Source organism: Centroberyx gerrardi, chromosome 20 (assembly GCF_048128805.1).
Source record: "Centroberyx gerrardi isolate f3 chromosome 20, fCenGer3.hap1.cur.20231027, whole genome shotgun sequence".
NCBI lineage: Eukaryota > Metazoa > Chordata > Actinopteri > Beryciformes > Berycidae > Centroberyx > Centroberyx gerrardi.
Genome location: NC_136016.1, coordinates 15,282,176 through 15,305,583, shown reverse-complemented (window position 1 = coordinate 15,305,583; position 23,408 = coordinate 15,282,176). Strand labels below are relative to the sequence as shown.

Here is a 23,408-nt window from a genome sequence, read left to right as displayed (position 1 = left end):
GTGTGTGTGAGTATGTGTGTACTATGTGTGTATTCTATGAGGGAATACACTGACACAAGAGCATGGGCACAGACTCACACACACAAGAAGAGACACTGTGAAAATGTGTGTGTTGCATTTTATTTTGGAAAGTTCAATTTCAAAGTCAGATTTATGTGCTGAGATGGGATTTGACGTCAGCATGACACCTAGCGTAAGAATTAGGCCATGAGTCTGCTACAACTAGAGACCGGAGGCTCTCAACTCAAAAGCAAAAGGAAGATCAAGGGAGGTGCAAAAGGCTCCAAACTAGCAAAACCTGGAAAACACTTGAAAATGAATGAAATGTGTCTTTATTCAGCAGTCACAATGAATGTCCTTGATGCGGGTGCAGGGCGCACAGCAAAAAAACATGTTCATTCATTCTTCAAAAGAGTGCTGGCAAGTTTTCAGGGTTTTGTTTTCTGCTGCATCACAGGCCATGTTCATATCAAACCCAGTGGAACAGCGGAGTTTCAATAAAAGCCTTTTCACTGGCGCTTGTGAGAGAAAGAGTAGTTTGTTATGTCGAAACACTGAACAGAGGACCAATACCATAAATGGTAAGAAAGCAATCACCATCCACTTCAGAAATAAAGCTTAAGCCAGAACTGCCCAAATCTCGGGGTTATGAAAATGTGTTCCCTTGAAAAAGCACTTATCAAATTAAAATGTCTTTAATAATATCTGATATTTAAAAATGATAAAGGACAGGCACAAATGGCTTTTGAAAGCCTACATCCTCACTAAAACTGTTACTTGGAGTAGCTGGGGGTTAAGTGCCTTGCTCAAGGGCACCTTTGGCAAATTTGCTTTTCCAAACCCAATTCTCTTATCCAGTCCTGGATAGTGGAACTGGCAACCTTGTGGCCTAAAGCCTGCAAACTTCTAACCATTACAGATGGGAGAGAACATGAAGCTCAGTCTCAGCATTTTTGTTTTACTCTCTCTCAACTCAGCACTTTGCTGCTCTGCCATTTGCTGTTGGTTTACAGCGTTATGTTGCTTGATGCCAGCTGAAATGATTTTTGTTTACATTTGACAGAATGACACATCAAATTCTGTTGTGCATCTCAGTTTACATGCACGCATTCGCTTGCCGGGTGATCATCAAGCCCTAGAAATACTTCCAAGCAGTGACGTGGCAATGGGTCTAAGCCTAATTGCTTCACGTAGTCCTATGGCAGCTGTACGGCTTTGGTATCGGGTCAGTGGAGACGGAGGGAGATAGAGAGAGCGTCTCTCTGTCATGGTGTGTGTGTGTTTGTGTGTGTGTGTACAAAATCCCAGCCCTGCAAAGACTTCTAAGCTGCTATGTGTGTGCGTGCCTGGCTCTATTCCGCTTCCCGCACTCCCAGAGGAACAGAACACGGCGTCATGTTGAAGTTATGCGCGTGTGCATGTGTGAGTGTGTCTCTGTGTGTATCTGTAAGCTTTGTGACCAAAATTAAAGTTTCGTTAACATGATTAATAACAAAGCACAGAAACAAATACTATATTCAACTGTGTGTGTGTGTGTGTGTGTGTGTGTGTGTGTGTGTGTGTGTCTGTATGTGTGTGTGTGAATCCTCATCCTCGCCACAGACAGCCTGTCCCCTGGCACATGGCCAGTGGATACTGGTGTGAGCGCCAGTGAGCATCGGCTTACATTTAAGTCATACTGTACGTAACATCATCATAGAGAAGGTGAACAGACGGCTAGCCAACTGACCAACCGACCAGCAGGACAACTGATTGGAAGACAGATACAAGAGTGGAGAAATAGGAGATTTACAATTTTAGATGGTTATTTTTCTTCAAACACTTGTCAAATTGGGAAAAAAAGTTTCCATACTTGTCTTTTTTTGCCCTTAACATGGATTGCTAGCACTGTTAGCCTTCCTAAATAAAACCAAAGGACTGGGCTAGTTGGAAGATTGCGGCTCATTTTGCCCCGTGGTTTCAATGGGGAAAACAAAAGGGGTGTATGTGTGTGTGTGTGTGTGTGTGTGTGTGTGTAAGAAATACCCAACTGAAATTCTAAATATCAAGCTATCTTATTAAGCTAATCAAAGGAGCACAGCAAGAACGTTTGAAGTGCATATAACCTGTAGGCTTTTCAGATGTGAAGACATGACCTGAGGTGTGTGTTTGTGTGTGTGTGTGTGTGTGTGTGTGGGTGTGTGTGTGTGTGTGTGTTAAGACAGGGGGGGCGTTGTGATGTCAAGAGCCTCGGAGGTTTCTCCTCATCCTGTGTGTCTCACACCACTTTGTGTGTGCGCCTGTCTGTCTAAATTAGAGAATAGAGTGGAGAGGGAGAGCAGTAGGGGGAAGGAAAGGAAAAAAGGAACGCGGAGGGAATGAGGAGAAAAGAAAGAAGGAAAGGGCAATCGCTGGGATCAACCACACACGTCCTCCTGCCGTCCCAAGACCCGCTGTGGACGAGGGACCATGTGGGAAAAGAACAGAGGAAGAGAGAAGGGTAGAGCAGCAGCCACAGGGGAATAGTGAGAACCTTTTCTTCTCTGAATCAAACAGATAGACTCTCTACCCCATGCTCTGCTTCCCTGGTCCTCCAACTTACTGCTCTTCTCATCGTTTCATTTGAACGTATAGATCACATTGTATATGAACAAATTACCCTAATACATATTTACAAATTTCCCATTAGGGACAATGAAGTCTTGTTGCATGCTGAACAAACACTGTTGAGGTTATGAGCTTTCGGATTGGTTGTAGTTTCATTTGTCATTCAGTAGGAAGTGCTTTGGTAGAGCTTTCCAGTCCATGCTACGCAAAGTTATGAATGAATATGCGAAGAGATTCTTTTCCCCAAAATGAGAGAACGAGCCTTTCCTCTTTCTGTTCCTGCTTCACAAGCACATGTCGCACAAACATGTCTGTGTCACACAAACACACACAAACACACACACACACGACTCCCACCTTTCAGCACGGCGTGGCTGCTGCAGCCCTGGGGTACAGGGCTGGGAAGGGCGGAGCGAGCACCAAGAGCGGCTGTGGCCTCCAGCAGGGCGCCAGTCAGCAGGGAACACACCGATGTCCTCTGGCCACAAGCACGGTAAAACCTACAGACGCATACGGAGAAGTGTAACTGAGAGGGAAACACACACTAGGGAGGCATGCATGTGTCCCACTCTGTCTGGGAAATCAATGTATCAAACAGAAAAAAGGAGATGGAATGGCTGCTAACCTTGGCAGATGGGAAGCAGAACAGCACAAGGGACTTAGGCAGGGGTTCAGACTGGGATTGTGATGGGTACTGGGACTGGAGCAGGAGCCTGGGCTGGTGCTGATGGTTTGTAGTGGCCAGCGAGCCACTCTGAGACACACACATCCAGGGCAGGCCAGCAGCAGCTTTTTGGAGGGATGAATCAGATTGTGTTCCTCTACGTCCTGCACATGGTTGATAACCTGTTGTGGAAGATAAAGAGTTAGTAAGTGCAACAAAAGTGTCACTTTGTGATAACAAGAATTGGAAATACTCGTCAGAGTTGGAGATATCATCGGTGTTGTATTGGCAACCTTGTAACTGTCACTCTTTGAAAAATATTCTGTTCAGTTAGATCTCAGAGTCAGAAATTTAACAGAAAATGTGTTTTCTCCTTTAGCTATGTCTTTCACAAACAAAGAAAAAAATTACGTTAGAAAATATGTGGGAGATGTATGAACCTTTGTTGTGCATTAAATAGTTCCCACTTAGAACCCATAGAGTTACCATTATAGGAAGCATTATGGTAAATACTATGCACAACTTAAGGAGCCTCAAGATGCAAGATTCAATAATGTATTTATTTACCACAATCTTTACAATTTATTGCTGCATCAGCCAGGGTCAGCAGGGACTTGCAAAACAAAAACAGAACACCACCACAAACACAATACTGTATTTACCCTTTAGTGCTTTTACAGTAATTCAATATGATACAATCTTGCCTTCACACTACAGTTAGTGCATCCATTTAATATACAAGTCTGTCAGTTAAGTCAAGTGCAGAAGCCTGCAGCCACTTGCATTTATCAGTCATTTGAGTCTCTTGACGTTGATACACTGGGCATTTAGGCAAATTTAGACTGGCAGCGCTCCAAGCATCGAGGTCCAACATCATTTCAAATGTTTCCCGGCCACAAAATGTTCATGAGTGATAAAAGCAACAATGCTAAGGCAATTCCTGGAGCAGTGTTGTCTATCAGAGTTGCCCGAAAAGTTGCTTTTAGTGCCCATGCCCACAACAATTAATAGAAGCTTATATACATATATATATATAGCTCATACAGTATAAACTGATAAAGTTGACCATATATCATCATCCTCCAAGTATACATCCATAGACTTACTGAGATGAACAAGTCACACAAAAACCTTTTGACATGTTTCAATGGGAAGAATAAAACTGGCAAGTCAGTGTCAGGAGGCCATAACTGTATCCCTGGTGATGTTTTTCACCTTTCAGACTCTTTTGTAATATCAGTCAGGATCAGAGGTCTTTGTCATCAGCTTTTCTGCCACGTTCCTTCTCTAAAGCAATTTCCTCCAGAGAGCACAGAATTCAAAGAGTGGAGAGAGACAGAGAGAGAGACTGAATAGAGAGAAATGCCATTGAAGCACAGAATAGAGAGGAGAGAAAGGAGAGAGAGGACGCGAGACACACTGCATCAGAGAGAGAGAGAGAGAGAGAGACAGATAGGTAGACAGGCAGAAAGAGATAGGGAGACGGAGGAAGAAGAGGGTGGGAGCAAGACAGGATCAGAGAGTGAGACAAAAAAGGGTGGGAGGGAGAGGACAAAAGCAGAGAAGAAGAAGAGGCGAGAGAAATGTCGGAGGCGTTTTAACTGAGCGGACACACTGGAGAAAAACATTTTGACCTTGGAGAAGCACGACCTCTCCTCATTCACTTCAAACTCCTCTGGGAACAAAAAAAAAATAGAAACACTTCACCGAAATGATCGAGCTGTTTTTTTGAGTACTTGAGTGAGCTTGGAGAGAGCGTCTCTTCCGGCACAAATTTCAGAGAAAACCCATTAAGGCAAAACATTTTGCGGCCGTGTGAATGGGCAGTAATGCCTTCAGCGGGGATGGAAATGACAAAATAGGACAGAATCAATATGGATGACGGAGTGGGCTATGAATACGAGTTTAATGAGAAAATACTCTTTGGGTGTAATTGTCAGTAATACTGCCTATTGGCACTGATTCAAAATGTTGCCAGGAAGGAGGTGTGTGTGTGTGTGTGTGTGTGTGTGTGTGTGTGTGTGTGTGTGTAGTGACCAACTGGTTGAAGAGTCATGAGGTGCAAATTCTCATATTTAAGTGCATTTTGGCTGTGTTCACCCTTTTCCTGTTTGTATTAAGTGCAGGCTGGCAGAGGCATGGCATAACACACACACACACACACACACACACACACACGGAGAGAAAAAGGACATGGATAACTAGCTGTCTCAGTGGGATGGGTTTCCTGCGCGGGGGTGTAGGCCTGGCTGTTGTCAGATCTGAGCCATCCCGAGGGAGAGGAGATCTACCAGCCAGCATGTTCAGAGAGAGAGAGAGAGAGAGGGGGAAAGAGAGAGAGAGAGAGAGAGAGAGAGAGAGAGAGGGAGAGAGAGAGAGAGAGAGAGAGAGGGGAGAGACAGAAACAGAGAAAGACTAAGAGAGAGAGAAAGAGAAACAAACAGTCACACACACACACACACACACACTATCTCTTCAACTAGCCAATTATCATTTTGACATAACATTTTGACCTGCATTCCAACAACCTTCTTGTAACTTGTTGACCCTCACTGAATCATCATTCTCGTAAAAACCCTTAAAAAAAGAAAAGAAAAAAGAGAAACATGTGATTAAACACATTAAGCTCATACTGGCGTTATCCAGTTATATTTGTTTTCCTTATCCAGAACATTCTTGGCACTCCTGGGCCATCACTGATTCATCACTCTGGTAAAAGACCTCACTTTCTCTAAGACATATACTATATGCAGAGAGTATACAACGGTGCAAGTCCACTAAACAGACATAGCTGTATTTTGCTATTAGCTGGCCTAGTCCATTAATTCTTTCCTTCTTCTTCTCCCATGTATTCCCAATTTTTTTCCATCGGCAACAAATACGTCTGTATACTGAACTGAAAGCAGGCTAAACAAACACACAGCTAATGGATTCCAAATGTCAGACTTCTTGTCTAAATTTTGCACAAATGGTGATACTTGTTGCTTCCCTGGGTACAACGGTCAGCCATTCAAGGGGATTTACTGTGTAGTGAGACTGAAAACAAACAGGTCATGTTGTAAAGGTTGTTTATTATACTGTATTTACTATTTATTCTGTGTATAAACAGCCCCGTCCTAACAAATTCCTTCAAAAAGGCATCACAGCACTGCGTAATCCATGTTGGCAAAACGAAATATTGTTGTACTTTGTTGTAAAAATATATTTTGATATGATATTTTGGCTATGTCACTCAAACTTAATCTTACACTGAGACCTTAGGCAGTGTAATGCAAAAAAAAATTAGCCTCTAGTCTGTCTTCTGTTTATGTTGAAAACTTGGCCTGGGTCCTAAATAGCAGCCATGCCTTTATTATCTACTGTACGTTTATATAGGAAAGGTTTGCTTAATTGGAGCAGGACCCCGTCTGTTTTCCACCCGTTACTGGGACACTAATGAATTAAAAAAACCTCCCGGGTAGAGAGGTTTTCATACTACTGTACATTCCTTGAATACTTGAATACTGGAGTAATGGAGTTACTGGAAGAGAAGAGGCATAGGGAGCTGCATCCGGACACATGGCCTTTACATGCCGGTGTCTCTAACCATTATCCCACCGTGCCACCAAATGCTACATTTACATTTTTGACGTCAAACCATGTGACCTTTCAGCAACATGACAGTCTCTCCCACCCTATTACCCACTGCTACCCAGTACTTTTTTCAAACTGCACAAATTAATAAAAGGCACGCTAAAAGTGTGAGTGCCTTCCTTTCATCTACTGATGTTATTCTGGAAGGAACCTAACGCTCATCCTTTTCCATTGCTTGATATTTCTCCCCTGCACGGTTTTCTTTCCTATCCTATTAGAGTCACAATTTAGGCACTTAGCGAACACTCTGTGAGAGCGACTCGCAAGAAGTGGAACAGTAGAGAAGGTCACGGTCTAATACATTGTTCAACAGATATAATACCGATATTTTTCGACTGAAGTCGCTGACAGACGATATTTTGTGTCGATTCAAGATTTTTAGTCTAGATTTTAAAATGTGACCATTTTCACACAAAAGTACGTGTCTACAGTGTTTTCCCTCAGATTTTGTACTCTTATCAGGGCCTTTGAAACAACATTTAAACCACTAAAACTTAGCAGCAATGAAAAGAAAAACTTGCAGGTTTTTTTTAACTGTGGTCAGGAAGGAACGTCCATCATGTCAGAAGTGGATGACACTGACTGGCTGGTATCAGATATTTAATAAAAAGCAAAAGTCATATATCGGTCAAACCCTAGTCTAAAAACACAAGAATCGCAGGTAACCTACTAAAGAGGTGCAAAACACAACAATACAATGGCGATAACGAAAAAGAAAAGAGATTCTTTTTTGTAATTCCAACCACTCTCCTTCCTTTTGAGTCCATTTCTTCCCCTGTGACTCTTGTTCTCTCTCTACATGTTCTAAAAGGATGTACTTTAAAAAACTTAAAAAAAGGATGTACTGTAAACAATGTTAGTTGTGCTGTATAATACATAGACCTAGTGTTTGATCGCTCAATGTGTTTGTGTGTGGGTAGGTGTGTATGTGTGTGTGTGTGTGCGTGTGTAATAGAGAGCCTGGCGACAAAGGAGACTGCAGGGAATGTGGTACTGCATCTGACGGACACATGGCAGCTGTCTTCAGACACACACACACACAAATACACCAGCTCGTCTTCAAAATCCACACCACACACGGACATAAACACAGACCAACTTACCTTCAAAATCATGAAATACACACACACACACACACACACATACGTAGTACTTGCACATACACACACAAAGAGTTACAGTCAAAAACATCACTTGCAATACAGCCCAAAATAGTGGTAACATTTTAGACATTTTACGTAAAATGGAAAATTTCCCTCTTTGATCTTCTGATTCTCAGGTTTCGTAGAAGTCCCAAGACACACACAGTAGCAGGGGAATACAAAAATAACATGGAGGGAAGGGAAATTTATTCTTGTTAATACAAAAAAAGTTAAATTAAAGGCGAGTGAGAGAGCGAGCGAGCGGTTTAAAAATCCTTTGAGGGAAATAATTCAAGAATACAGTGGAATTGTCCATTTTCTCTTTTTTTTTAATTTAACCAGAAAGTCACATCCATTAGCTATGGGAGCAATAACTGCACTTCAGCTCAATCAGTCACATCAAAGCAGTATAAGTCATCAGTTACCAATATAACTATCTCCCTCATCTTTGTGGTAAGTTACAATACCACTGATCCTGCCGTTCATCCAATTAGAATTACAGCTATACCAGTCAGCTGCCGCTATTATAGCTATGTATCTCACGTTACGCTTTGTGTGTACAGGAAATGCAAACGGCTAAAGTTCAGTGCTCAAGCTAAATTATAATGGCATGAGTCAGCTGCCAGTGTTACAGCTCCACGTTCTTCGACTTACTGTAAGTTACAGAAGTTCTAATAAACATTATGGATGAGGCTGCGTCACAAACTCCTCTCTTTCAAAATGCTGTGTAGTAGATGTACAAAGCCTTGCTATGATAATCACTATAACAATATAATAATTATCAGAAGCGCTTCTACACAGTTTGACAGGTTTTAAATTTGGGAATTTGGGAATTTAGGGCACTCATTCGCCATATTGCATATTTCTTACCCTTGCAGGATAAGAAATTAACTTTTTTCTTTTTTTTCAGATGGCATTTTGCTCATTTGATCACCATTTTGGTCCTTTTCAGGGGCAATTTTATTGAACTATGAAAAAATACATTTGCATTGCATATTGGCAAATAAACTCTCAGTTTGTACCACTAAGATTTGCTTTAGTTTCGATCATAATATCTAGGGATGCACCGATCCGATACTGATATCGGATATCGGTCCGATACTGACTCAAATAGCTGGATCGGGTATCGGTGACAATGGGGCCGATCTATTCAATTAAATTCTATGTTTATGTCTACGTGCGCATACTACGTCATGCGTCAGCAGCGCGCCGGTAGACCCGGCCATTTGCCTTCGGTCCGTCCGGTGGCTCCTCCGGTCCAGCACATGGATGTATTAAACTAGGTCCAGCAGCTCCGGAGGATCCCGCCTGCCGCGCTCAGCGTCTCGCGCACTGAATTCTCGCTCATGGGGCGCGAGCCTCCCGCAGCTAGCATCCAGGCTAACAAGCTAACCTGGCGCCCAACCCTCATAACAGAGCCGGGGTCGGGGTGAGCTGACCGGGGGTCGGGGTGAGCTGACCGGGGGTCGGTGCTGATGCTCGGTAGTTAAAAACACACCTGCATGAATACTTTGTCTCGGTTATATGTTTAAACTCTCCCGGGTCACCGCGCGGCCGAGCAGGCTGCCATTTAACCTGCTAGGTAAAGTAGTTTTCCACCAATTATACAATCAGCGCGTCCAGCCAGACTCCATTCATAAATCCCAGGTTTAAGGGGACTCGGCTGTAGGTCAACGTTGTTTCCTGCCACAACACGATTTAAAGTGTTTTCCGTGTTCGTCAGGTACTGCTGCTCCATTCGGCCGACACATAGTCAGACTAACATACCTTGATTTTTTTTCTGAGGGCTGTTTCATAAAGCAAGATTACCAGTTAAGCCAGAGTTATTTCAGTAATTTAGGCTTATTCTGCATATTTTGAATGTTTTGTTTTTACCAAGTTACTTGTTTATACTACTTGTGTGAATTGTGATTTAATTTATCAAGTTTGTTTGCACTAGTTTGTGACTTAATTGTGATTTAATGTTTACATTTTGTTCTCATTTGATGCAGTTGTATTGTTTTATACTGGAATTTTAATTCCTGACCAATTTGTTGCTGCATTTAAAAGGTTTACACTTGAATTGTAATTCCTGTTAATTTTGAAGATGTTTTACCAAGTTGCTGGAGCACGATTATTTATTATTTTAATAATAAATAACAATTGAGTACATTTACTGTATATCTATGTATTTATTTGTTACATTTTGTTTTACAAAGTTAGGAAAGCAATGTTAAAGTCAAGCCTGATGTTGCTTTACACATAAAAGAATGATCCCAGTCTCTTCCACACAGTGAGGCATAGCCTACAGTTTATTAATTAAACACTGGTATCGGATCGGTACTCGGTATTGGCCGATACCCAAAGCCCAGTTATCGGTATCGGTATCTGGACTGAAAAAGTCGGATCGGTGCATCCCTAATAATATCCCACACGACACGTCCCACACTTTTTCTTTCCCACTGCTGAGAGGATGGTGCCATTTTCCCCACACTCTGCAATCCGTCCCTCGATCGAGTTTTTTATGATATTGGTTGCTGAATTTCCCCAAGGAGATCAATAAGTGCAATCTTATCTTTATTTTTTTGGACGGAGTAGTTTGGACATTTCAACAGGGAGAGATACATTCATGAAGAAGGAAAAACCAAGGCACTCTCCCGCTATCAAAAAAATAGCAATGCCTTAATTGGGATGACACGCCAAGGAAATCAGAAAACATATTCGCCACATTTAACATGTTTCAACAGAGTGCCTTCATTAATCACACCTGTGTCACTCGGGTTACAGGAAGGTCTCTCTATCCACTAGGCCACCCTGCCACTCCACTACAGGCTTGACATTCGGCTTTGCTCACATTATACTGTAACCACTGTCCATTGTCTTATTCATTTCAATTAACACCTAGCTAAGGAGGGGTACGAGCGGACCAGCAGGAAAAGATGCAGTTATACTCGGGATGACGCAGATCCGTTCATGAGTTATAAGCTTCTCAATATTTAAAATGGGGATATAAAGAAGACAAAAACACCCAACCAGCTATCAGTTTCATGTTACTGAAAATCAAAGTACAGTTAATCTGCAGTTATGAATGAGATTTCCATTCACTCCCATTAGCGCCCTGCCAGGCTAATTTCTCTGCCTGGCAACAGCCATTCTGGGCAAGGATTAGTAAGAGGCACCATGGGGCACAGAGCAGATCTACTGAACTTTGAGCTGGAATGCACACACACACGCACACAGAGAGACATACAGTACATGGACACACACACACTCGCAGATGCCTATGGTCTTACATACAGTATACTTGCACCCAAACATGCACTCAGACACATATGTACAAGTATGCAGGACACACACTGTACCGCTCTCTCCCTGTCCTACCACCCAGATTCAACTTGCCCTCTTTCCTTTGATGTCTCTGACCCTCCAGACACTTGCGGCACACACACACACACACACACCGTCACACACACACACTCACACCAACACCCTCTCCTCACACTAACACACTCTCTCTCTTTCTCTCACCCACACACACACGCACACACACACACTCTCGCGTCTCTTCAATTACTTTGCAGATCCTTCAGTATTCCAAGGCAGAGGTCACATGACACAATATAGACCAGCTGTCTGACATGCTGCAATGGCTTGATGTGTGTGTGCGTGTGTGTGTGTGTGTGTGTGTGAGAGAGAAAATGTGAAAAAGATAAGAGGGGGGCAAAAGGGGCAACTTGTTGTATGTTTAAATAATTTCCCTTTACTTATCTTTCATTCATGCATTCTTTCAGCCTTTGTTCATGCTTTGGTTTAACACCTGTTTTCCTTTTGCTGAGAGATAGAGAACAAGGCTGAAGTGTAAACCATTTCTGAAAATTTGATTTTTACACATCCTCCCTCCTACACACACACAGAAAGCCAAAAGTCATGTAAATCATGCAATTAAACACACACACACACACACACACACACACACATACGGGATTGGACAAATCTCTGTAATAGTACCCTGCCACCCATTCTCCCACAATGCTGACATTCAATGAATAGAACTACTGAGGGTTTCTACTGTAATCTACTTTTAGCAGCCTCATGGAGGGCCGGGGTTAGCCGAGGTTAGAGGGGGGTTAACGTCAGAGGAACTCTGTTATTCTGGTCGGTGAACTCTGAGCTGAGGTCAGTGGGAGAGAAGCCAGTGGGCAGGTTGACTTATGGCTCGAACACATTTGCCAATTCTGACCTTACAGGTCAAAGTGTATTGGTTTTAATGGAATTAAGGGGGTTCCTTTACAATACTTGAGTGAATACTTTCATATTTTCAGTTTCAAGCATTTTGTTCAGACTGCAAAATTTCCTTGTATAAAATATATTTCATATTTAACGATACACAAAACCAAATCACACTAAGTAGGATGCCATAGAGCACAAAAAGGGCTCAGAAAAAGCATGAAAAAAGCTGCAGGCTGCGTCAGAATTTCTCATTACATTTCTTATCACATAAAATGTCTGTCCAACTCACGCTTTTTTTAAGAGTGAAGCTAAACAGATGAAGATTAAAGGTTTTATTTGTCTGTATGAAACACACTTTTGAGAAAGGCAAGTGCTGGAATCAGAGCAAGGCCACTCATGAAAAGCAAAAGTGGTTTCATGAATGCCTATACAACTAACAGCAAACAGCGTTCACCCAAAAAAAGTAAACAAGCCAAAATGACTTACATTTGAGGGAAAATTGTGAGCCAAATAGCAAAAGGTCTCAGGGAAAGAGATTCATCTCACTATAAGCCAAAGCTGCTATTTACTTTTTAAGGCTATTTCTGCGTTATTACAATATACACAGGGGAGAGACATGAAAAATGGGAAAGAGAGCGGATAGCATGTGAAAAAACATCTACTTTTGAAATATTCTAATTTCCACCCAGAACACAAACACGTATCACCGTAATATTAACACCGTAATATTAACTAATATTAACTAATGTGAGTAGCTGGACATGAAATCACCTCTCCTGCACTTTCTGATGCCTTCTGCCAAACTGAAAATGATTTAGGCAGAGCTATGGGAACTCTAAAACTGAGCTGAATTTATGCACTGCTGGGTTCATTCTTCCCGTACCATAAATCACCAGAAGATGTGGGTCTGAAAAAGCCCCAAAACCCTTCAAACCACTTGGGCCGTGTGTTTGTTTTAAACACAACCAATGACAGTGGGAAACGAAGAAAATGTGCGCCCTGCCCACCCAACGCGACAAGCGAGTCTAAATCACCTGCACCTCGTCTATTTGAAAAGTCGGTGCGGAGCCAGGTATGTTCAGCAGCTCTGGTATCTCAGCACCCAGACACTCTAAACCCCACCCGTCTCGGACAGTGTAAACCACATCAGGAGACATAAACCAAGCACACCCAAACATGCCAAGCAGACATCGCAGCTCTCAGGTTAAACGATCTGGATTCAGAGGGAGAGGAGGGAGAAAAAGATGCTTCAAGTATGATGCTTACCCTGCGATCACTGACCGCAGTCATGCTGCGAGTTGGGGTGTGTGTGTTTCAGTCTGACTTTTTCTCTGTGCAAGTGTGTGTGTGTGTGTAAGTGAGTGAATGAGTGAGTGAATAAATAGAAGAGTGATTTATGGTGTAATTGCCATCTTTGCCATCTTACCATTCAAATTGGATATTAGAGTCCTGGATTTAACCAACGGGGAAGATAATAAGAGAAATGCTGCTTTGGAAAAAAAACATACCTACTATCCTTTTACACACACACACACACACACACACCACTTCTTATCCAGACTATATCAGTCCTAATCCTGACTTGCAATAAGGAAAAACAGAGAACCTTGTTGTGCTGTTCTGCTCTGCTGTGTTTCTCTCTCTCCACAAGGTAATGTTTGCCTTCCCCGAGTCCGAGTCTGGACAGTCTCACTTGCTACGCGCATGTGTGTGTGTGTGTGTGTGTGTGTGTACACGTGATCATAAGAGTGGGTTGTGTGTACACAGATGAGAGTGTGGCCCGTGTACGCTGCGTACAGTGTGTGTGTGATTGGATCTATGTGTGTATGTCTTATGTGCGTTTAAGCTGTGTGCTCTGTGTGTATTTATGTACTTGTAAACATGCAAAGGTTTATATGAGTGCATGTAGCGTGTAGTGTATTTATGTGTGTGTGTGTGTGTGTGTGTGTGCGTGTGTGTGTGTAGGTGTGTGTGTACTGTAGGCGTCCTGCTAGTTTGCTAGTCAGTTTATCAAACATTCGCTTGGACTGGAGAAACCTGTCTGAGTATTTGCTCTGAAAGAAGAGAAGAAGAAGAGAAATGAGGGCACACTAGGGGAATTAACACACACACACACACACACACACTTGAATTTCCATTTGGACAAATTTCTCTGATTAAAACATATTAAGAAGATCAAAATCCTGTTGCAATTGAACTCAAAATGAGAAATTAGAAAAAATAGGCAGATGAGGAAATTAGCAACTGTTGGCAGCAACACACACACACACACACACACACACACACACACAGAGAGAGAGTAAGACGCAAGCAAGCACACATGCAAACACATATTTACAGACAAACACAGTGGCACACAAATACATGCTTGCATGCACACAAATCAAATCTATAATCCTATTTACATAATTGAGCAAAACAAGTTAATTTCCCATCAACCAACTGTGAAACTGACATTTCACAGTTGGTTTTCAATGTATTGGCTTTGCTCCGGGGTTGTGAAACATTCTCTATGTGGGAGATTCAGCAGTGTCAACCACTTTAAAAGATAAAACTGGAGACAAGTGGTGTTTGCAGGACATCAACATTGTGTAAGTAAACTGTTGACAGCAACATCCGGGACAATGGATCAACCCAGAGGAAAAGACTCAATGGAAGCAAAGAAGACAGATGAGAGGGGAACTATGCAAATGAAAAAAAAACAAAAAAAAAACATTATCTCTGCATACTCCAAGCAAAAGAAAATGGAAACTATGTAAATTGAAAGATTGAAAAAGCACAATAGAAATGACATATCACACCATGTTTTCACATTCCTGTGGAAGTTTCCCAAATCTCCAGTGGGTTTTTGTTGTTTTACAAAGTAACTTTGCCAGAATCAGAAACCCTTCTTGTGTGACCCACATCTTAGCTCAGGTCCTCTGTAGCCCAGTGGGCGGATTATGCAGCCAACATTTCTCGGGTTAGACTCTAGCAGTACATGCATGAACCCCCAAGAGTCCATGAGAGGTTCCCAGGAGTCCCCAGAAAAGACTTTCAATTAATTCATTTTACTATTATTTAATCTACAATGCAGCAAAAGAAAGGCTGATCTGATATTAAGTTTTATTCTCCCCACAGTTATCACCCCAACCCTACAAGATAATTTTCCATGAGTTAAATAAAATATAAAAACAGCATTTGGCTGTTTCAGTCAGGGGTTGCTGTCTAAAATCTTCTCAGACTGGGTTTCTCCAGTTTAATGTGTATTCATTCCAGGGTCCCTAGTATGAAATAACCTCTGGGGCAAGATGCCTTAAATCAAACTGCTTACTAAATATCCTACCACTGGTATATTACACTTGTCTGCAATTCATTTTTCACGAATAAAGAAAAGAATGCTAACTTTGCTCTACTGATGCTCATGGATTTTTCGAAATTACAGTATACAATGGGGTTTTGACAAGTTTGAAGAGCCCAAGGGTCAAGAACATATACAGTACATGACTATTTAAACTATAAATTCAAGTAGAAAAAGTAAAACACCAAAAATGCAGTTAACGTGCGTGGTTTTTACCTGACAAAAACATTTGCTATTTCAGCCGATAGCTCCTCAGCAAAGTGAGAAATGACCACCAGCCACTAATTCTCCTTTCTAAAAATCTATTGGTCTGGAAAAATAATGAAAGCAGATGGTAAACTTGGAATCCATGAGCCACTGTGGCCAGTGGACAAAAGTAACCCTTTCATTCTGCCATGCTCTGTTCTGAAAATGAAAAGAATGATTCCCAATGCAGCTCATGGCCTAACTTGAAAAACAACTGTCTGGTCTTTGGTTACAGCTTATACTAGTTTCTGATTTTAAAACAGTTATGTGGCTGTTATGTGTTCCCAAACCACCGCCACCACCTCCAACATCGATGGCCGACGTGTCCAATCATCACCTCTGGGTCTGCAGCTCTTTATTCTGAGCGAGCAGTGAACAGTTCCCACTATTCAAACCCTCTCCCCAGGGAAAACTGTAATGTCCAACATACGCTCTTTTAACAATAGCCACTGGTGGCGTTTTGTATTTATTTTCCTAACAATGTTGGTTTTCACTGGTATGCAACAAAAAAAAAATCACACTAAAAGGTAAATAATAAAATATATGGCTCAAAAGGAAACAAGATTTTGTTAGAAATGTAATGGGTTCCCACCAGCTGCCCTCTTAAGATAGGCTTTTTAGTCAAAACAAGTAGGTGGTCCAACCTCTTTATGTATTTTTCTTTATTTAGATAAGGGGAAAGAAAAGATGGTTAGTAGCACAGAGGGAGCACAGTTCAGTGCCACATCCTGGATTCACACAGATGTAGCCTAGCTGTTGTAGAAGTCCCATTTTTCTTTTTTCCTCCCATCTGTGTGAAATGTGAAAATGAATTACTGCAGTGGTATTGTTCCACTTCTGACAGGATTTTTCTTATGAACGCTCAGCTGCCAGAAAGTACAAGGAACGATCAGTTTAAATATTGCATCCTGTTAAAAAGTTGCCCCATCAAGTGCCAGACCAAAGGCCTATCTGACTAGGGCCAAGGTTACACTTGTCCTTTCAATGCGATGTTTATCATCACAGATTTCGACGCACACACATTTGCTCACATTACGGTCAGATCTTCAAAACCAGATAAAAAAGTGGTTAGACTTGTGATCAGAACTGTAAAGAGTCTGCTTGACGCAATGCAGCGACAATGCACACAGGAGCAATGTAAAGATATGGTGAGGAAGAGATCTACATACAGATCTGAACACATGCAGCCACAGGAGACTCATAGACATTTTCGAGTCAAGCGATCTAATCTCATTAAATCATGTCGAAATGACTAGTGTAAACAATATATTGTCAACAATCCAGTCTAACTATGTTAACGCACCATTCATTTGCCATTTCTATCACTCTAATGACTAAAAAGAGCATCTTTGTTAGGAAGGGGATGCTATATATTATTAGATAAAGCCTGCCACATCAACTGCTTGACACACTATTAACTGTATCCACTGACATTTCCTTTGGCCCTTACATGAAAGACACAGAGCATTTGTGCTAGTAAAGGATACAAATGACAAACAGATAAAAAAGCCAAAGATACCTCCGAATGACATGACCAGAAACTGTCTATAGAGGTCTTGGAGCCACAATGGCATGAGGACTTCACAGACTGTATATACTTACTGGAATACTTAAAGCACTTATTTAAATCTTTATTCAAGAGCCTTAATTTGATAACAGCTCAAAATGCCACTTATGCCCAACTGGCTCCAAGTCCTGGTTACGTAATCAGGTTTAAGACTCCCAGACTTGACCAACTGGTTGTAAATAGAGTCAGTGCACAGTAGTATCAATAACATGGTGGCCTGTCCAGAAGCATACGTCAACCAGTTACTTTCAAAGTCTGGGTGGGGGGCCCGTTTTGGGTCACAGGAAAGCGAAACAGGTCCCCCAAATTATTCTGGTTAAATTGGTGGAGACAGAGGGAAGGGAGAAGGAAATAGAGGAGGGAATAAGGGGAAGGAGGGGGAGGAAGAGAATAGAAGATGAAGGAGGATCGCAGGAGAGAGGAGAGGGAAAGGACAGGGAGAAAAGACAACAACGAGGGAAAGGGGGAGAAGTAGGAGGAGAAGGGAAAAAAGGGAGAGAAAGGAGAGAACGAGAGGGAGGAATGATTGTCAAAAGAGGGAGAGGGGGCAGCAGAAAGCGGGAGAAGAGAGGATGAAGAAGAGAGGGAGGATGGGAGAAAGGACAGAGGAGGAGAAAAGAGGAAGGAGAAGAAGGAGAAGGGAGGAAAGTATGGCAGAGGAAATGGAGGAGGAGGAGGAGACTTGAATCATAATCCCCTGTAGAATTTCACAAGGAGCCGTTTCACCACAGATCCAACAAGCCAGGCCCACCGCCCGAGCACCGCCTCACACCTTTAACGAGCTTAGGGCATAATTGGCTGTGTGTGTGTGCATGTGCGTGAGTGTGTCGCATTTCGTATTGACACAGAGTGACACAGGATTTAGAGAGCAGTGGAAAACTCAGAGGGATAGACAGAAAACAAACTACAAGATATTTGTTACAAACCCAAACAAATAAGGAAGCTGAACTTGATCTTAAACCCCCCCCCCCCACACACACACACACACACACACACACACAGCACAATCTACAATGTTTTAGATGAGATAGCAGCAATAGAGAGGACAACAAGAAAATAAATGTACAGATTTACAGCCTGTGGTTGTGTTTGCTGCTTATCGCCAAGATTTAACAGCCAGCAAAAGAGAGAGAGAGAGCAAAAAAACGAATAACACAAGAATAACCTTCTGCATTGTACAGAGTGAAAGAGACAGAGACAGAAAGAGTATTGTGTGCACTTGCGAGATCCTTGGCAACCATGTTTGCAGATGATATTACTATGTATACAGTGGGACTATCTGGTGAGGAAATACAGGCATCACTGCAACTTGATGTAGAAAGAATGAGTGGGTGACTCTTAATAAGCTGGTCCTCAATATGCAGAAAATGAAAGTGATGTTAGTAAGTTCTAAGAGGAAAATGAAAGTAGTCAGAATTGCGGGTATCTGCTACAGTTCAGGTACCTCAAACTCAAAAATTATTGTGCCAATGTTTGGGGTAAAGCTACAACTGGACAAATAAAGAGGCTGTCTTAGGAGGCACTCTTAATCTATTTCATAGTATACAACAGAAATGTAGACCAAGATTAATAAGTAACAGGTTCAAACTGGTAAAGAGTAGGCGCTCAATCAGCACCAGAGCTGACTGAGATTTTAACATGTATGTGGTAGGTGAACCTTCTCCTAAAACTACTCGGTGTTTATCCAAAGGAGATTTTCAAGCGCATTTAAAGAATATAATCAGTGTACAATGAGTTTAAATCTCATACTACACAGTTTTTCTACAATGACGACTTTGTCCATGAAGTATCTAGTGAAACTGTATATGTGTATTTGTATATTTTCATTTTGTATTGATAGATGTGTGTTTAAAATGTAGGACTCTTGGAAGACTAAACCACTGGGGATAAAAGACAGAAAGACAGAAAGAAAGAAAGAAAGAAAGGGCGACAGATAGAAAGAAAGAAAGAAAAAGGGATCCGAGAAAGCAACAGTAAGACAGAGAGAGAACAAGAGAAAAGAAACATGAGAGAGGAATAGGGGAGAGAAAATGCAAGAAAGGCCGACAGAGAGACAGAGAGAGAGAGTCAGAGAGAGAGAGAGAGAGAGAGAGAGAGAGGGGTCACCGCGAGGGCCAAAACAACCTGGAACCCATTACCCGGAGCACCCAGTGGGACCCCTCCACTCCACCGCACTCCCTCACTTACAGTTCTCATGATGTCATACTACAGTGAGCCGCTGCGCTCTCCGACACAGCGGCACACAGCCCCGGTCAGACAGCCCGGCGATAAGGCTGATTAATGTTTCTCACTTGTGATAGTTCCAGAAATATAATACTCCTGCTATTACAGGCAGAGAAATACAGCTTAAAAGACTTTTTGGGGGGTTTTTGACGATGACATGTTTTTGCTTGTGAATGTTCTAGAGATTTGTAACACGGAAGACGATGTTCGTTTTGTGACCTTGTACTATATTTTAAACTGTATTCTGTTTAATGAAATATTACTGTTACTACTACAGTCTAACTCTCTTCTAACTCTAGAAAAGCCAAGCTGCCATCAATTGACGGCTGTTTTGAATTTTAGAATTGAAACATCTCAGCGTTCAAAATGGCCCTCAATGACTTCTCCTAGACCCACTTTCTGTGCAAACCGGTATTGTCAGATTTTAAAAAAAAAATTCAAAATCATGCAAGGAAGTACAAATAGTAGTTATAGTTATATTTACTCCCCTTTACCTGGCGGCTTGGTGGCCTTCTCTTAGACCTAAAATATTGCCTTTCTAGCGTTAATAGATTTTGTGAAAAAAAAGAAAAAGATAAAGTTGAATGAGGAAAGTTGAAGAGTTGAACACACCTCCACTCTTGTGCTGAGAATTTAGGTAACTGAAAAAAAATTTAAAAAAGACCCAGCGTTCAATTTTTTGACAGCAAAGGGCAGATCTGTTCACTGTATGCAACAGCAACAGATACAGAAAGTTTGCTTGTGCCTTGTTATCGTACTTAAGGAAGCTGAACAAGTAAACATGTTTCACCCGCAGCAAATCCCTTTGCCATAAAACTCGTCAGATTGAAGTGCAAGTCTTAAAAATGCAGTTTCTTACACGCCCACAAAACACAATGAATGAAAAATGCTTATCCTGAAAGTTTAGGCTTCATAGTAAATACAGTGAGAACAACACAAGCAGCAGTAAATTGTTTACTTACAGCAGAAAAGTTGATATATTGAAGAGAAGGGAGGAAAAACAACCAAGCTCTAATCCTTCTCAGTCAGTGTACACTTACACAAGTGAGAAAGGAGGCTTGGGAGGGAGGGAGGGAGGGAGGGGGAGGGGGAGAGGGAGAGTGAGAGAGAGAGAGAGAGAGAGATCTGCATCAGTAGAAGGAGGGTAGAGAGGAAAGAGTGAGAGAGGAAGAAGGGAGGACAGAGAGAGAGAGAGAGAGAGAGAGAGAGAGAGAGAGAGAGAGAGAGAGAGAGAGAGAGAGAGAGAGAGAGAGAGAGAGAGACTCGGTGAGCTCTGCCTAAAGCGGAGGGTACCCCCATATTAGGTTATAAGGCAACTGGCCCATCGCAAACCAGCGGCAAGGAGGGAGATTTTATCAGAGAGAGCGCACTCTAAACAGACAGTGACAGAGGAGACACTAGTACATGAGGTTTCAATCGATCCTCCTCCAGGAACCCGTTCAGTGTGTAAACAACATCTGACAAAACTCAAATAAGGCCTTTGTGTTTTGATTAGGAGCCATTACACTGAACTCAAAAATCGACCGCTGAGTTGCTGTTTGAAAGCAGTCACATCCGTCACCGTGGCTTAATTGAAAAGCGATCCAAATTTCCACCGTGGGTGATCAATTCTAAGTGTGTTAAGTCAATCAAAGGTAGGAAGGGGTAACGTAGCCAAAAGACTAAGTGATGTTTAAATCAAGAGATAGTGCTCTATCAATCTTACAGATACAGGGGAAATAACTTGTGCCTCCTGGATGAAGTAAAGAAATTGGGTAAAACAGTAGCCTTATTAACCTGTGCATCAACCTATTGGAAAGTAATCTAAGAGCAGAATAATACCAAGTGCAACATCATAATATAAGCAAGAACAAAATGTACTGCAAAAGGACTTAGAAAAAGCATCTGACAACTGTTGCTGAGTGTTACATGCTGAGTGTTTCCCACATTTTTATGAAATGAGGTTATGCTTTGTCGAATTGAGTAGGATGATAAGCTACAATATATGAGGTGATGCGTTATATTATTTGCCAACAGAATGTGAATTGGAGCATGCTTAGTGTTTCCATACCATTTTGCCCGAGGGACTTTTGTTCCCTCAGCAAAGCCCGTCAGGCAGCAGCCTCCTGCAAGGCTGGCAATCGCTGGCACGCCTCTTTCTGTAATGAGTCAACTGCAACTGATGAGCAAACTGCACCACATGATAGTCCTGTTAGCTGGCTGGCTAGCTAACCTAGCTAATGTTTTGGAGATGTGCCAATAATTTACATGATTTCTTCTCTGCCTCCTGCCTGCGAGGCTTAAGGTGTCATTGCGCTGCCTGTATTGTTTAGCAGCCTGTAGCTAGCATCACTTTGTACTTGATGCTTTGACGAATCAATTGTGAAATGCAGTCTAGCAGGTCATTGTTACTTTGTAGAAGTCTCCCCAAATTGTTAATATTATAGCAGTGGCAGAATATCACTGAAGTGTGTGTTCTCATGTATAATCACTATAGTTAGTGATACAACAATTTCTAAGAAATCATGGAAATTATCGGCACTTCTCCAAAACTTTAGGTACTAGGCTAGCTGGCTAACCATTCAAATCAAATCAAGTTTAGCTGTATATAAAGCTGCATGAGGTTCCTATCACCACACATTCACTAAAAAGGCAAGATCTGTGGCTATCTAAAATCATGAAGTTACATATTTTTGGAATTTGCAAGTTTGGAGAAGATTTAGGATGTTTTTAGATTTCATAAGCAAAGTGTGTAAATTGCAGCTTTTTCATTGGCTCAGGGCTACCATGTGGTGCAGTGTGCTCATCAAATTGCAAGAGACCAGTGATTGTCAGCCTTGTGGCAGGCTGCTGCCCAACAGGCCTTGCTGAGGGAAAAAACGTCTCTTGGGCTACCAGACAGTTTCCTGAGTTATACTGGGATGTTCAAGTTATAATAAAACTTAGGGCAGAAATGTATCACCTCACATATTATAACTTATCTCTACAGTGCGCAATGAGACAACAAAACCTAATTTCACCAAAGAAAACTGAAAATGGTGGTACATTATGCAGCAACATTAGGTCGGGTTAAATGTACTAACAGGGTAAAGTATTGTAAGAATACCATTTACCCTATGTAAATTCAGGTTAAAACCCTAGAATATGGCCATTGTAAACTGTTAGCAGAACCTGTGTAACATCTCCTCCTGGGTATAACCTAATTAGCCTAATTGAGCCCATACCATCTTTAAGGCCCCATAATGGCTAATCAATATCCAAGTTCCAGCTTGGATTTTCATAGGTACAGGTGAAACTGTGGGGCCATTAAACCAGTAGGGACTGAGGCATGGCCACTTGATCCCTGTTATTAGCTTTGCTCTGGCTAATGTTTCCGTACCAACCTCTAATTAAAGACCCTTGAGTGTTGCAGCTTTTCTGTTTAAGCCGCCTTGCTTAATGGTAGCCCACAGCCCTTGTGGTTTGCCTCTCGAGTTTTGTAATAAACTCCCTAACATCATCATATGCATCAACACATTCTCCGTTGACAGATCGGAGCACTGTTCAATATTCACATGTACAGTAAGTCGTAACAGCAAACGGTAAATGATACAGTGAACTATAAAGCAGATATGAAGAAGCATTCTACGTCAGCACTGTGATTAAAACTGCATGGGTCAACAAGCCTTGATACACAATACAATGTAGATGGACAGTTTAGCTAACAAACATGATCAACAGAACCATTATGTGACTCACATTGATTTTAGAGTTACAAATCCCCAGTTGAAGGCAATATTAGCCATCCAAGTTCCCTGAATTTCCCAATGGGGATGGATA

General features: G+C 41.8%; 1 protein-coding gene across 3 annotated transcripts in view; it reads right to left on the bottom strand.

Moving 5' to 3' along the window:
• The window catches only part of plce1 (phospholipase C, epsilon 1), a 94,757-nt gene that overhangs the window by 53,223 nt on the left and 18,126 nt on the right, over nt 1-23,408 (bottom strand). For all 3 annotated transcript variants that reach the window (XM_078290708.1, XM_078290711.1, XM_078290710.1), the window contains exons 6-7: nt 3,212-3,432; nt 2,944-3,086 (exon numbers count right to left, since the gene is read on the bottom strand). In XM_078290708.1, the coding sequence (XP_078146834.1) occupies nt 2,944-3,086; nt 3,212-3,432 (364 nt within the window). The remainder of the gene's footprint in view (nt 1-2,943; nt 3,087-3,211; nt 3,433-23,408) is intronic.